The 15,226-nt window shown below is 37.8% G+C and overlaps 1 protein-coding gene across 7 annotated transcripts in view; it reads left to right on the top strand.

The window, feature by feature from the left end:
* LOC110440441 (acyl-CoA synthetase family member 4-like) overlaps positions 1–6,351 on the top strand; it is a 20,407-nt gene extending 14,056 nt beyond the window's left edge. For 3 of the 7 annotated variants that reach the window (XM_021483521.1, XM_021483519.1, XM_021483522.1), the window contains exons 10-18: positions 768–946; positions 1,173–1,368; positions 1,862–1,968; positions 2,580–3,346; positions 3,526–3,677; positions 3,805–3,968; positions 4,378–4,503; positions 4,792–4,923; positions 5,304–6,351. In XM_021483521.1, coding sequence (XP_021339196.1) covers positions 768–946; positions 1,173–1,368; positions 1,862–1,968; positions 2,580–3,346; positions 3,526–3,677; positions 3,805–3,968; positions 4,378–4,503; positions 4,792–4,923; positions 5,304–6,272 — 2,792 coding nt within the window. In that variant the 3' untranslated portion in view covers positions 6,273–6,351. The remainder of the gene's footprint in view (positions 1–767; positions 947–1,172; positions 1,369–1,861; positions 1,969–2,579; positions 3,347–3,525; positions 3,678–3,804; positions 3,969–4,377; positions 4,504–4,791; positions 4,924–5,303) is intronic. The other 4 variants (XM_021483518.1, XM_021483523.1, XM_021483524.1 and 1 more) reach the window with 2 other exon arrangements.
* Positions 6,352–15,226: the final 8,875 nt, after the last annotated feature.

Raw genomic sequence — 15,226 nt, 5'->3', positions numbered from 1 at the left:
GGGGCAAAATTTATTATGGTTTATAATGGCAAATGATACTTTGAATATTACATGTTAATAACTTGATTGGAATTATAACCCTGAGTTGACAGTTTGATACTTTGAAAATTTTGAGCCAGCCCTACCCCCAAGGGCTGTAGGGTGGGGCCCAAAAGAGTCAGTGTGCTTAACTTTTTTCATTTTCCTTGTTTAGAATCAGAGGTGCTAGTTTCAAATACTTTTTAGTCTTAAATCTGTAAGCTAGATATTGAATAAGGTGGTTTTATTGTTTTTTGTCACTTTGAATAATATTTTTGTTCATGTTAAAAACAAAATCAACTCTCTGTATAAATATATCAGGTGACCATTAAGGCCCATGGGCCTCTTGTTAAATATTACAGCAGTAAAAATACAATTTTCGGCACTAGTTGCAATATTTTTGATGTTTTTATTGACAGAAAAATAAAAATAAACCATTGTGAATTCAAAAATTTAAAGACATTTTTATTGTAAATGTGAATCCTTGCATATCTCAAACAGTTACCAGGTAGTAAATTGTGAGAATTTTTTTGTGGAGGCTCTTCAGGAAACAATATCAGACGATTAGGTCTATTACATTTTCTTGAACTTTTTTAGGATGAACATCAATAGACTGCTCTCACTTTTCCCAACATGGTAATGAAAACAGCCTGCAGAGTTATGATGCAATGCTTTATTCTTCTGAATTATATTTGATATTGCTTCTGGTACATGTACCATATCCATTTATAAAATAAATGTATCTACAGGTATAAAGGGAAGGCAGTGTTACCTGACTGGAGAAGAGACTGACAAAGGACCTCCAGTACTACGGCCAACCGGTGACTTAGTTTCCATCAACAGCAAAGGCGAGATAACATTTCTCCACCGTCTGGATGACCAGGTCAAACGGAATGGTCGAAGGATAAACCTTTGTGAAATTGAAAAGGTTAAGAAAAAATTATGTATTCAAATTGTTTACGTTATTATTTCTCCACACAGAAATTGTATTATTGGCATCTTTCTATGTTTAATACATATTTATATATATATGATTTTTTCGTATCATTTTATGTTTTGCTGTAATTACACCTAAGTTTGTAGTGTAATTTTTAATCACTTAACCCTTATTAACATGAGTTTTGAATACAACTCTGCTGTTTTTTACGGAACAGATTCTACTGAAGTTGGATGCTGTAGCTGACTGCAGAGCTATATTTCATCAGAGCAAGCTCATGGTTTTTGTTGTATTACAAGTCACCAAAACAATAGATTCTCCAAAATTACATCTTTGGATAAAAGAAAGTCTTCCCTCTCAATACTGGCCAGACAGTGTTGTCATGGTTACCAAATTTCCTGTTACCAGACATGGTAAGAATTTTTAAACAAACTTAAATCTGTTCATGTCTCTTATCGGGAAACAGAAGGTGGGACATTTCATTTAAAAATTGTTGTTTGCACTAGGTATTTGGTATGAGTCAGCAAAAACCAATAACATGATACATGAGTGTAGAATTTCTTGGTGTATCCTCAGTAACGTCATAATGATTGACTCCTACCCGGAATTTTGGTAAATATTGACACTGACATTGCCATTTAGATAAACTAAACTAAACATCTCCTGTAAGTATTTTTGATATTGATTTTATTTTAGATATGGCAGGTTTTACCTGTACATAGGATTACAGTTGCCTTGTCGCTAAAGGAAATATTGGCGAGATCCCTTGGGAAAACGCATTACTGTTTTTTCTGTTACAAGTGGTGTCTGTTGCTCTCTCTGTGGTGATAGGAAGTTAGAACCTGGGTTGTTACTTAGACCTAATATTGCTTTATGTGTATATTTGTATTATGACATTTTTTGCAGGAAAGCTGGACAAGACAGCATTACTACAGACAGTTGATGCGCCTAGGATTAGGACAGGTACTGTCACAGCTGGGAGTGTAGCTGTGGTTGTGGAGACAATCTGGAGTGTGAGTTATATATATTAACTATGTGTATATAAGGTCTTTACACAATTCTTATTTCTTACATGTTCATTTATTACTTGCAATATGATTTTATGCAGTGTATTGTTGCCTTCCCAAATTTATTTCTATACCTCATTTTAATGCAGAAATCTCAGCTACACTGGCGGCAATATTAGGCTATAACTCTCAAATGTATGCAATATCTGACTTTAAAGGTGTATGCTACCTTTCAATAGCACCTGTATTTTATGTTGAAGTTATCTCCCTTATCTTTCATGTTAGCATTATCTTATAGATTGGAATTACTTGACTTTTATCTATGAATGTATTCTAGGCTACCTTTTAGCATAACACAAATAAGGCATCAATTCCTTGTTACGAGTTGTCATAGCATTTTTAATGTGGTTCAACATATCACAAATTTGGAATCAAGTCCAAGGTACGAGTTTTAATAGTGATTTTAGTGTAGTTTATCATAAAGATGACAAGGTACTTAAGGTACTTTTTGTCCTAGTTATTTTAATGTGGCGGTACACTCTATATGTTAGAGAAAGTTCATAAATGGGGAAGAAAAGTGTAAATGGAGAATGTTTCATGTGTGGAATCCTTTGCAGGGAATCCTTCTGACGAGACATCACCGACCGACCGTGGACTCCAAGTTCATTACCAGTGGAGGGGACAGTTTGTTAGCTGTTCAGTTTTCAGAGAAAGTGGAGGCAACTTTCAACAAAAGACTTCCAAAACTTTTAGATATCATCTTACATGATACATATGCCAATATCCTCTGCTATATAGAGGAGTGCGTCTGTGGTCAGTCGCAGAAGATACCACAGAAAAACAGTCAAACGGAAAATGTGTACCTAAAAAGCATTGTCACAGGAAAATTTGACACTGAATCAGTAATGAAAAAGATTGGAACAGAAAATTTAAATGTAAATGATGTTGACATTGTGATCGAAGATTTTAATGAAAGAAAGAAGCCATTTGATGTACCCATTGATTCAAAAGGAAAATCATTTAACAGGAAAAGGAAGTATTATGATAACAAAGCTGAAAATCAAAACCTGAAAAATTTAGGTACTAAAGCTTCATTTATGATAAAGACAAAAACTGACCATAGGTCAGTTAATGATCATATAATTTTGTCAGTTGGAAGAGGAAACAATGGTATTATGAGAGCTAATTTAAAGGAAGATGTTGAGATAGAACATGAATCGACCAGCACATCTGTCTTCCAAACACAAGATTGTAATCTGGACAGGAGGGCAACAGACACCTTCTCTAGACCTGGGCCAAGTCGGAGGGGTATGACCTTGGATATTTGTTGGAAAGTCAACACAGGAAAGTGTGTGGATGCTTCTCCCGTTATAGCCAGAGATAGGTATACATATTGATTATAAATCATTGTTGTTTTTTGGCGAGTTAAATCTCTAGGAACTGTCAAAAGGAAATAATTGTACAAAGTTTGTTTTTTTAAATCACGAATACAATATAAGAGATTTCATTTTATATAAAGAGTTTAACTTTGTGTCTTACCTGGTTGCAATCTTCAATTTCAAGGACAGGAGGACACACTGTATACATTGGTTCACATTCATACAAGTTTTATGCCATTACCATGGAGACAGGAGAGGTGCAATGGGAGACAACTCTGGGTGATCGCATTGAGTCATCAGCGTGTATCAGTACATGTGGAAATTATATCATTGTAGGTAAGTCTTAAGGAGATATGTTATAAAGAAGTATATTATTTTTCAATGATAAAATAATTATACCTGTCAGGTTTCATTTTGAAAAAATGTACAATCCAAATCTTACTTGTGCCCCATTTTGTTGTAGGATGTTATGATGGAGCCGTTTATGTGATGGAGTGTTTGACTGGAGAAATTTGGTGGAAGTACAAAACTGGGGCAGAGGTCAAAAGTTCACCTGTTGTTGATCCTCAAACATCAATTGTCTATGTAGGATCACACGACAAGCACTTGTATGCCTTAGATATAAAGGTACATTTGTAAATGTGTAAAACAAAGTCACCTATAATATACCATTCACTTGTGAGAGTTGAGACCTGTAATTGTTATGTTAAAGTTAAAACTTGATGAAGGTAAACCGATACTAATAGATAATTTATGAAAGTCTACATGCAGTTTTCTATGTCATGGAGCTAAATGTAAGTTAGTTGTTTGAAGGAAAATTTCACAAACATTCAAGCCTCTCGATGAAAATTGTAAGTCCTGCAATCAGTATTGCATTGAGACATTTTTATCTTAAATTTTAAATTCATGATTAAAAACACAAATTTTACGTGAAGTGTTGATTTTCTTAGGAAAACATTATAATCTCATAGTGATGGTTTAAGCTAACATGCAATGCTCACTTATAAGAGGGTTAATTTATTTGTTATACTTGTAGACGAGAAGCTGTCTGTTTAAGACCTACTTGGGAGGAGGTAGTGTTTTCTCTTCCCCCACCTTGAGTTCCTCACTCAATGCCGTCTATGTGGGGACTCTGTCTGGAGCTGTGTCTGCTTTAGACTCTGTGAGTACCTTGTATCCTGATGTACGAAAGAGGAAATTGTAACAGTAATAATCATTCTTTAACATCAAAATTATTGATTTGCGACATGTACTAGTAGACGTTGTGATTCATATTGCACTGCTTAGAATTGTTTCTATTACTCTGAGACATCTTGTGTGGTATTTGATAAAGAACATTCTAACAATAGGTCTGTGTTTAAATAATGAAGAAATAATTTGTACCTTGATTTTTTTTAAATGTCACATCCACATCATTTCACTGATGCTTTGTTTCATTTGTCTTGTTTAGAGTAATGGAGAGATCATGTGGATGTATGACTGTGAGAAACCGCTATTCTCCTCCCCATCTGTGTCATCAGAGGGTATTTATATCGGCTGTGTGGATGGCTGCTTATATCATATCTCCACAGATGGCAGGCTGGTCAGTTTGTAATCTTACAAATCACATATAAACTGCAACCAGGCATTTTCATATCTAGATGCATTTTATTGAGCTGAAAGTTTTGACAAGTTTGTTATCTGTTAGTTCAGGAAAGTGCAATATAAACTATCCGTTTACATGTAATTTACAATGAATATGTTATTGAATTCTGTAGCTAAATAAAATACTTCTCATGAGTAGAGAATATTTCTACATTTACAAAAGAAAACTTCAAGTTCTGAAAAATGCTGAAGGTTATGATTCAGACGATTTTCACACTAAGTGATAATATTTCCACATAAAGCAAAAATCCTCCTCATGGGAAATGTTTTCAGTTGGTGTTCTAATAATGTTTTTAAATTTTGTGTTATATTTTACAGATTTGGTCGTTTGAGACTGCAGCGCCAGTGTTTTCCTCACCAGTTATACATCAACAACTTCATCAAAAAGATCTGAAGTGTATAAATAAATCATTCAATCAAATTATCATATTTGGATCACACGATAACTACATATACGTTTTGTCATATGATGGTAAATTACTATGGAAGAGGAAGTTGGATTCTCCTATCTACTCTGTGCCATTTTGTTTTGATTTGGTGATTGATGAACAGTTGTCTGAGTCTGAGCTACATTTTGATGATCAAAGCGACATTTTATCAAAAGACAAATCAGCTGCGGTTAAAGTAGAGGTTGGTGTATCCAGTACATTAAAGGCAGACATACAAGGTACATGTATGACAAAACCGAACATAGACTCTTTCTCACACCAAAGCTCTGCACAGCAACAGTGCTACAACGAAGTCGACACTTCTCAGAAAGACACTCACAGTGATTGGAAAGCGAGTGATGATGACAGTTGTAGTGGACAACGAACCACAACACTTAATCACATGGGTAAAGATAGTCCCAGCGACTTAAAACAGTCTGCTATGGAAACATCTGTGAATCAAACGTATTCTAGGGTTGATGAAAATCTCTCATGTGATACCACTGTACAACAGCAATGTGTCGCAGCACCAGAACAACTTTTCTCATTATTTATGCATACAGACCATGCGTTTTGCCATGGTAACAGAGACAAATCTACTGATGACAATATACACTCTTCTAAGTCAAGGTCACCACATCACGTGATGCCTTTGTGTGTGGTTGCCACGACAACAGGAAGTATCCATGTGGTTGACAGATGTGTAGGGGAGGAGGTTGGTGTGGTTAGGCTCCCAGGTGAGGTGTTCTCATCTCCTGTTGTTTGTGGAAGGAACATTGTGGTTGGTTGCCGTGACAATTACGTTTACTGTCTCAGCATAACACCAGGAACCTGTTATAAAGATATTAAAAACTACTGACAGAGCAATTGTTTTACATTTATTGTTCTTTTACAATAGTCCAAATTGTCATTCCTATATTACTAACATTTTTAATGATATTACAAACGTTTCATCTATTTGTACCACTCCAGTAGTCAATTACATCATGATATTTGAGTATAATCGAACATTTGTAGAACTTAGAATCATATAATTTTAAAGCAGCTGGCATTTGAAGATTTGTAATAAATCACATGCTAATGAAGATGTTTTGTTAGGTCACCTGAGACAAAGTCTCAAGTGACCTATTGCGATCGCCTTTTGTCCGTCGTCGTCCGTCGTCAGTCCGTAAACAATTTACATTTTCGACTTCTTCTCCAAAACCCCTGAACCAATTTCAATGAAATTTTGCAGGGACCTTCCATGGACAAAGGTCAACGAAAATAGTTGCCGGTTTAGTCCTAAGCCCCCAGGGCCCTGAGGGGCGGGGCCAAAAAGGGTCAAATTGACTCAAATTTCAAAAATCTTCTTCTCCAAAACCGCTGAACCAATTTAAATGAAATTTTGCTGGGACCTTCCATGGACAAAGGTCAACAAAAATAGTTGCCGTTTTAGTCCTAAGCCCCCATGGGCCTGAGGGGCGGGGCCAAAAAGGGTCAAATTGACTAAAATTTCAAAAATCTTCTTCTCCAAAACCCCTGAACCAATTGCAATGAAATTTTGCAGGAACCTTCCATGGACAAAGGTCAACAAAACTAGGGGCCGGTTTAGTCCCAAGCCCCCAGGGGCCTGAGGGGCGGGGCCAAAAAGGGTTGAATTGACTAAAATTTCAAAAATCTTCTTCTCAAGACCCAGATATGGTAGAATCAAATACTCTTCATAGATGGAAGGGTCTTAAGGTGCTTTACCGAAATTGTGAATTTCTTGACCCTGGGGTCTCACGTTTCCCCCTGGGGAGGGGGTAAACTTTACTATAGTTTATATAGGGAAATCACATTTTGGACCAACATTTGTTTAATTTCCATTGGAAGTAATTCAATTTGGGTTAGCATTATCAGTATTAGGTAGCAGTTTGATAGTATGCACCTATGAGCCCTGACTGACCCCCAGGGGCTGATGGGTGGGGCCAAAAAGGGTTGAATTGACTGAAATTTCAAAAATCTTCTTCTCAAGACCCAGATATGGTAGAATCAAATACTCTTCATAGATGGAAGGGTCTTAAGGTGCTTTACCGAAATTGTGAATTTCTTGACCCTGGGGTCTCACGTTTCCCCCTGGGGAGGGGGTAAACTTTACTATAGTTTATATAGGGAAATCACATTTTGGACCAACATTTGTTTAATTTCCATTGGAAGTAATTCAATTTGGGTTAGCATTATCAGTATTAGGTAGCAGTTTGATAGTATGCACCTATGAGCCCTGACTGACCCCCAGGGGCTGATGGGTGGGGCCAAAAAGGGTTGAATTGACTGAAATTTCAAAAATCTTCTTCTCAAGACCCAGATATGGTAGAATCAAATACTCTTCATAGATGGAAGGGTCTTAAGGTGCTTTACCGAAATTGTGAATTTCTTGACCCTGGGGTCTCACGTTTCCCCCTGGGGAGGGGGTAAACTTTACTATAGTTTATATAGGGAAATCACATTTTGGACCAACATTTGTTTAATTTCCATTGGAAGTAATTCAATTTGGGTTAGCATTATCAGTATTAGGTAGCAGTTTGATAATAAGCACATATCAGCCCTGACTGACCCCCAGGGGCTGATGGGTGGGGCCAAAAAGGGTCGAATTTACTGAAATTTCAAAAATCTTCTTCTCAAGACCCAGATATGGTAGAATCAAATACTCTTCATAGATGGAAGGGTCTTAAGGTTTATGACCCTAGGGTCTCACGTTTACCCCCTGGGGAAGGAGGGGGGGGGGCAAAATTTATTATGGTTTATAATGGCAAATGATACTTTGAATATTACATGTTAATAACTTGATTGGAATTATAACCTTGAATTGACAGTTTGATACTTTGAAAATTTTGAGCCAGCCCTACCCCCAAGGGCTGTAGGGTGGGGCTCAAAGGAGTCAGTGTGCTAAAATTTCTTCATTTTCCTTGGTAAGAATCAGAGGTGCTAGTTTCAAATCCTTTTTAGTCTGAAATCTGTATGCTAATATTGAGTAAGGTGGTTTTATTGTTTTTTGTCACTTTGAATAATATTTCTGTTCATGTTAAAAACAAAATCAACTCTGTATAAATATATCAGGTGACCGTTCAGGCCCATGGGCCTCTTGTTTGAATATACTTGTTTTCCAAATTCGCTGCCAGATAAACGTACCGGTAGTTCGAATCATTCTAGTTTAAAAATAATTTGAGGCCAGCTACATACGGATGCCACTAGTGGACATATTAACACTAAAAATATTTATTTTTTTTTTAAATTTCTGTTTCAGTTATTATGTCTTTGATACCTAGTTCTGAGAAAGTAAAACATGTCCTATTGTTAATATGATAAATATGTGTATTTATCTCCTTGGTAAGAAGAGTGATCATGCTAACATTTTCTGGCTCAAACCCTGTACTCCTGTTCGTTACACAAAGAGTAACACGTTGTATCATTTACTGACAGAACAACGATATTAAAGATGTAGACAATGAAGAGTGAAGTTTGTGTAATAACATATTGATACCACCCTGGGGAATGAAGTATTCTCACTAAACATATTGATACCACCCTAGGGAACGAAGTATTCTCACTAAACATATTGATACCACCCTGGGGAATGAAGTATTCTCACTAAACATATTGATACCACCCTGGGGAATGAAGTATTCTCACTAAACATATTGATACCACCCTGGGGAATGAAGTATTCTCACTAAACATATTGATACCACCCTGGGGAATGAAGTATTCTCACTAAACATATTGATACCACCCTGGGGAATGAAGTATTCTCACTAAACATATTGATACCACCCTGGGGAATGAAGTATTCTCACTAAACATATTGATACCACCCTGGGGAATGAAGTATTCTCACTAAACATATTGATACCACCCTGGGGAATGAAGTATTCTCACTAAACATATTGATACCACCCTGGGGAATGAAGTATTCTCACTAAACATATTGATACCACCCTGGGGAATGAAGTATTCTCACTAAACATATTGATACCACCCTGGGGAATGAAGTATTCTCACTAAACATATTGATACCACCCTGGGGAATGAAGTATTCTCACTAAACATATTGATACCACCCTGGGGAATGAAGTATTCTCACTAAACATATTGATACCACCCTGGGGAATGAAGTATTCTCACTAAACATATTGATACCACCCTGGGGAATGAAGTATTCTCACTAAACATATTGATACCACCCTGGGGAATGAAGTATTCTCACTAAACATATTGATACCACCCTGGGGAATGAAGTATTCTCACTAAACATATTGATACCACCCTGGGGAATGAAGTATTCTCACTAAACATATTGATACCACCCTGGGGAATGAAGTATTCTCACTAAACATATTGATACCACCCTGGGGAATGAAGTATTCTCACTAAACATATTGATACCACCCTGGGGAATGAAGTATTCTCACTAAACATATTGATACCACCCTGGGGAATGAAGTATTCTCACTAAACATATTGATACCACCCTGGGGAATGAAGTATTCTCACTAAACATATTGATACCACCCTGGGGAATGAAGTATTCTCACTAAACATATTGATACCACCCTGGGGAATGAAGTATTCTCACTAAACATATTGATACCACCCTGGGGAATGAAGTATTCTCACTAAACATATTGATACCACCCTGGGGAATGAAGTATTCTCACTAAACATATTGATACCACCCTGGGGAATGAAGTATTCTCACTAAACATATTGATACCACCCTGGGGAATGAAGTATTCTCACTAAACATATTGATACCACCCTGGGGAATGAAGTATTCTCACTAAACATATTGATACCACCCTGGGGAATGAAGTATTCTCACTAAACATATTGATACCACCCTGGGGAATGAAGTATTCTCACTAAACATATTGATACCACCCTGGGGAATGAAGTATTCTCACTAAACATATTGATACCACCCTGGGGAATGAAGTATTCTCACTAAACATATTGATACCACCCTGGGGAATGAAGTATTCTCACTAAACATATTGATACCACCCTGGGGAATGAAGTATTCTCACTAAACATATTGATACCACCCTGGGGAATGAAGTATTCTCACTAAACATATTGATACCACCCTGGGGAATGAAGTATTCTCACTAAACATATTGATACCACCCTGGGGAATGAAGTATTCTCACTAAACATATTGATACCACCCTGGGGAATGAAGTGTTCTCACTAAACATATTGATACCACCCAAGGGAATGAAGTATTCTTTCATCATTAAAACACTCAACGAATTGATGCTACATTTAGAAGTGAAATATTCTTTTTGTTCTGACAAAACATGTTCATATCACAATGATAAGTGAAATATTCTAAAGACATGTTCATATCATAATGATAAGTGAAATATTTTTATTGTTCTGACTAAATATGTTCATATCATAATGATAAATGAAATATTCTTTTTGTTCTTACAAAACATGTTCATATCATAATGAGAGGTGAAATATCTGTATTCCTTTGACAAAACATGTTCATATCATAATGATAAGTGAAATATTTTTATTGTTCTGACTAAATATGTTCATATCATAATGATAAATGAAATATTCTTTTTGTTCTTACAAAACATGTTCATATCATAATGAGAGGTGAAATATCTGTATTCCTTTGACAAAACATGTTCATATCATAATGATAAGTGAAATATTTTTATTGTTCTGACTAAATATGTTCATATCATAATGATAAATGAAATATTCTTTTTGTTCTTACAAAACATGTTCATATCATAATGAGAGGTGAAATATCTGTATTCCTTTGACAAAACATGTTCATATCATAATGATAAGTGAAATATTTTTATTGTTCTGACTAAATATGTTCATATCATAATGATAAATGAAATATTCTTTTTGTTCTTACAAAACATGTTCATATCATAATGAGAGGTGAAATATCTGTATTCCTTTGACAAAACATGTTCATATCATAATGATAAGTGAAATATTTTTATTGTTCTGACTAAATATGTTCATATCATAATGATAAATGAAATATTCTTTTTGTTCTTACAAAACATGTTCATATCATAATGAGAGGTGAAATATCTGTATTCCTTTGACAAAACATGTTCATATCATAATGATAAGTGAAATATTTTTATTGTTCTGACTAAATATGTTCATATCATAATGATAAGTGAAATATCTGTATTCCTTTGACAAAACATGTTCATATCATAATGATAAGCGAAATAGTCTTTTTGCTCTGACAAAACATGTTCATATCATAATGATAAGCGAAATAGTCTTTTTGCTCTGACAAAACATGTTCATATCATAATGATAAGCGAAATAGTCTTTTTGCTCTGACAAAACATGTTCATATCATAATGATAAGCGAAATAGTCTTTTTGCTCTGACAAAACATGTTCATATCATAATGATAAGCGAAATAGTCTTTTTGCTCTGACAAAACATGTTCATATCATAATGATAAGCGAAATAGTCTTTTTGCTCTGACAAAACATGTTCATATCATAATGATAAGCGAAATAGTCTTTTTGCTCTGACAAAACATGTTAATATCATAATGAGAAGTGAACTATTTTTATTGTTCTTACTAAATATGTTCATGTCACAATGATAAATGAAATATTCTCATTGTTCTGACTAAAAGTGTTCATATCACAATAAGAAGTAAAGTATTCATCATTTGCTTACTAAACATGTTTAAAACATTAAAACAAGATATTGCCAAATTTTAAACAAACTGTAATTCGAACTGAACAATCAACGAGACATGCGCTGAATATGAACAATGGAACTTACCACGAAAGCCTTCAAGAAGTAAAAGTTGAGTGAGACCAGATGTTCTGTTATTGTAAGTGTCGTCTGCTGTATCGTCGCCTCCCGCCATGTAAATCTATGTTAGGCCATGTAACGTGCTCGAGAGGGAACTGGTTTGGTGACGATGAAGCCACAAAACATCCAGATCCAAGAGAAGCTTTAATGAGTCCGTGATGGCGATGCAGTAAGTATTCGTTGTTATCTATTACCAAATGTTACAGGTGCGATCATCTGTGTGCGTGTTAGGTTCATTTTTATTCGCTAAACATTTTTATCACAAACTGAGGAATGAAATATTCCTGAGGTAGCCATCGTGAATGAGAAAAATATAATGCTCTTGATATAAGCGTGTACTGTTTTCTCATTTGCGATAAGTACCTATCGCCAGTGTAATGTATGTTAGTTATTATTATTAGCTTCCTTCCCACACAAGAAAACAAATTCTTCGCAAGAGCTCGACAAGCGTCAGGGGAACTGGAGAGATATGCTGACAATATGGCTAATCCAGAAGGAGATGAGGTATTACAGACAGAAAGTCTTATCAACCGCGTACGTATCCGCCAATCCCCGTACTTGGACGTGTTTCAAGGTCATATGCCTTTACGCCTCACCATCGACAGAGGGGCCACTGGAAACATGATTCGTGCATCATGTGCGATAAGATTGGGTGTCAAAATTGCCCACAGCAATCAATCTGCTCACCAAGCCGATGGGTCATCGCCTTTGAACGTCTTAGGCGAAACACGTATGGTGGTGTCCCGTGACAACCACGACTTATATTTTGAAGGACTTGTCGTGGAAAATCTAGACACTGATGTTCTTGCCGGTATCCCTTTCATGGAACGCAACGATATATCCATACGTCCAGCAAAACGCCAAGTATTACTCGGGGATCATACTCTGTAGTATGAGTACGGATCCACAGAGACTACTATGGACAGACATGCCACATCGGATGGTGAGATTAGCATAGAACCACACGACTCATCGCCTCTCGCGGCCCCCTTAGTCCTCACTAGTGTTGCAGGGAAAATCAGGATACCAAATATCACTGGAGAACCACAGACCTTGAAACGAAATGAACATTTCTGCAAAGTAAGAGCCACGACTTACCCAGAGGATATCACAGTTACCCCTGCCACGCACACTGAACCCCATAAGGCCAAAACTACCAACCTGTCTCACTACAGTGATAGGGTCAACCTTGAGCCCGATGGACTCATGCCGACCAATATCAAGTCCGAGTTCCAGAGTCTACTATCAGAGTTTGACGAAGTGTTCAACCCTGAATTCACAGGTTACAATGGCGCTGTAGGTCCCTTCAAAGCCAAGGTTAACATGGGTCCAGTTCAACCCCCTCAGCGCAAAGGCCGCTTACCTCAATATTTGAGGAACCAACTTTCAGAGCTCCAAGCCAAATTTGATGAACTTGAGTCTGTAGGTGTGTTTCGCCGACCAGAGGACATTGGCATATATGTCGAATACGTAAACCCATCATTCCTTGTCAAAAAGCCTAACGGAGGTTTTCGACTAGTCACAGCATTTGCTGACGTAGGGCGATACAGTAAGCCCCAGCCATCGCTGATGCCTGATGTAGACTCAACCCTCCGTCAAGTCGCCCAGTGGAAGTATCTGATTGCCACTGACCTCACAAAGGCTTTTTATCAGATTCCTCTTGCTAAGGAATCCATGAAGTACTGCGGTGTTGTAACCCCCTTCAAAGGCACCCGGGTGTATGCCCGTACCGCGATGAGTAAGCCAGGCTCAGAAACTGCGCTAGAGGAATTAACTTTCCGTGTCCTCGGAGACCTGGTAGAAGCTGGATGCATAGCGAAACTTGCCGACGACTTGTACTGCGGTGGCCAGACTTTTGAAGAACTACTACAAAACTTTAAATCCGTCCTTCAGGCCTTACAGAAATGTAGCTTGAACCTCTCCGCTCCAAAGACAGTTATCTCCCCAAAGGAAACTACCATATTGGGGTGGATATGGCGACTAGGTACAATCAACGCAAGTCCCCACCGTGTCGCGACACTTTCCTCTTGCCCCCCACCAAACACCGTTTACGGTTTACGTGCGTTCATCGGAGCATACAAAGTACTTGCGAGAGTCATGCAAGGCTGTTCATCACTCCTCTCTCCGCTTGATAGTGTTGTCGCAGGTGGACGCGAATCAAAGGAGCCCATCCAATGGACCGACGAACTCCTCCATGACTTTACAAATGCCCAGAAGGCGTTATCTTCTAACCGCACCATCACTCTACCCACGTCTACTGACCAACTATGGATAGTGACAGACGGTGCAGTCAGAGACCCTGGACTAGGGGCAACACTGTACGTCACTCGTAACAACAAAGTCTGTCTTGCAGGCTATTTCAGTGCCAAACTGCGTAAGAACCAGACCAATTGGATTCCGTGTGAAATCGAGGCTCTGTCCATCGCGTCCGCCATAAAACATTTCAGTCCATACATCATCCAGTCAACTACAAAGGCTTGTGTGTTAACTGACAGCAAACCATGTGTGCAAGCTTTTGAGAAATTATGCAGAGGAGAATTTTCTGCTAGCCCTCGAACCTCAACATTCCTGTCCACAGCGAGCCGCTTCCAAGTGTCGCTACGACACGTGTCAGGCTCTGCTATACTTCCATCCGACTTCGCGAGCCGCAACGCCCCCGTGTGCAATGAGCCTACATGTCAAATTTGCTCATTCGTCAACACGTTTGTCGCTAGCGTTGTTGGTCAAGTGTCCGTCGATGACATCCTAGCAGGATCGTCCAAGTTGCCGTACACCAGTCGGTCCGCATGGTTGTCTATACAATCCGATTGTACAGACCTTCGTAGAACACACGCGCATCTGTGTCAGGGCACCCGGCCCTCCAAGAAACAAACTACGGTCAAGGATGTCAAACGTTACCTAAACGTTGCTTCTCTTTCTAGGGACGGCCTCCTTGTCGTCAAACGTGACGCACTGTTTGCCAGTTCAACCGAC

The sequence above is a fragment of the Mizuhopecten yessoensis genome, unplaced genomic scaffold (assembly GCF_002113885.1).
Source record: "Mizuhopecten yessoensis strain PY_sf001 unplaced genomic scaffold, ASM211388v2 scaffold11181, whole genome shotgun sequence".
NCBI classification, from domain to species: Eukaryota; Metazoa; Mollusca; class Bivalvia; order Pectinida; family Pectinidae; genus Mizuhopecten; species Mizuhopecten yessoensis.
This window is presented reverse-complemented; position numbering and strand designations above follow the sequence as displayed.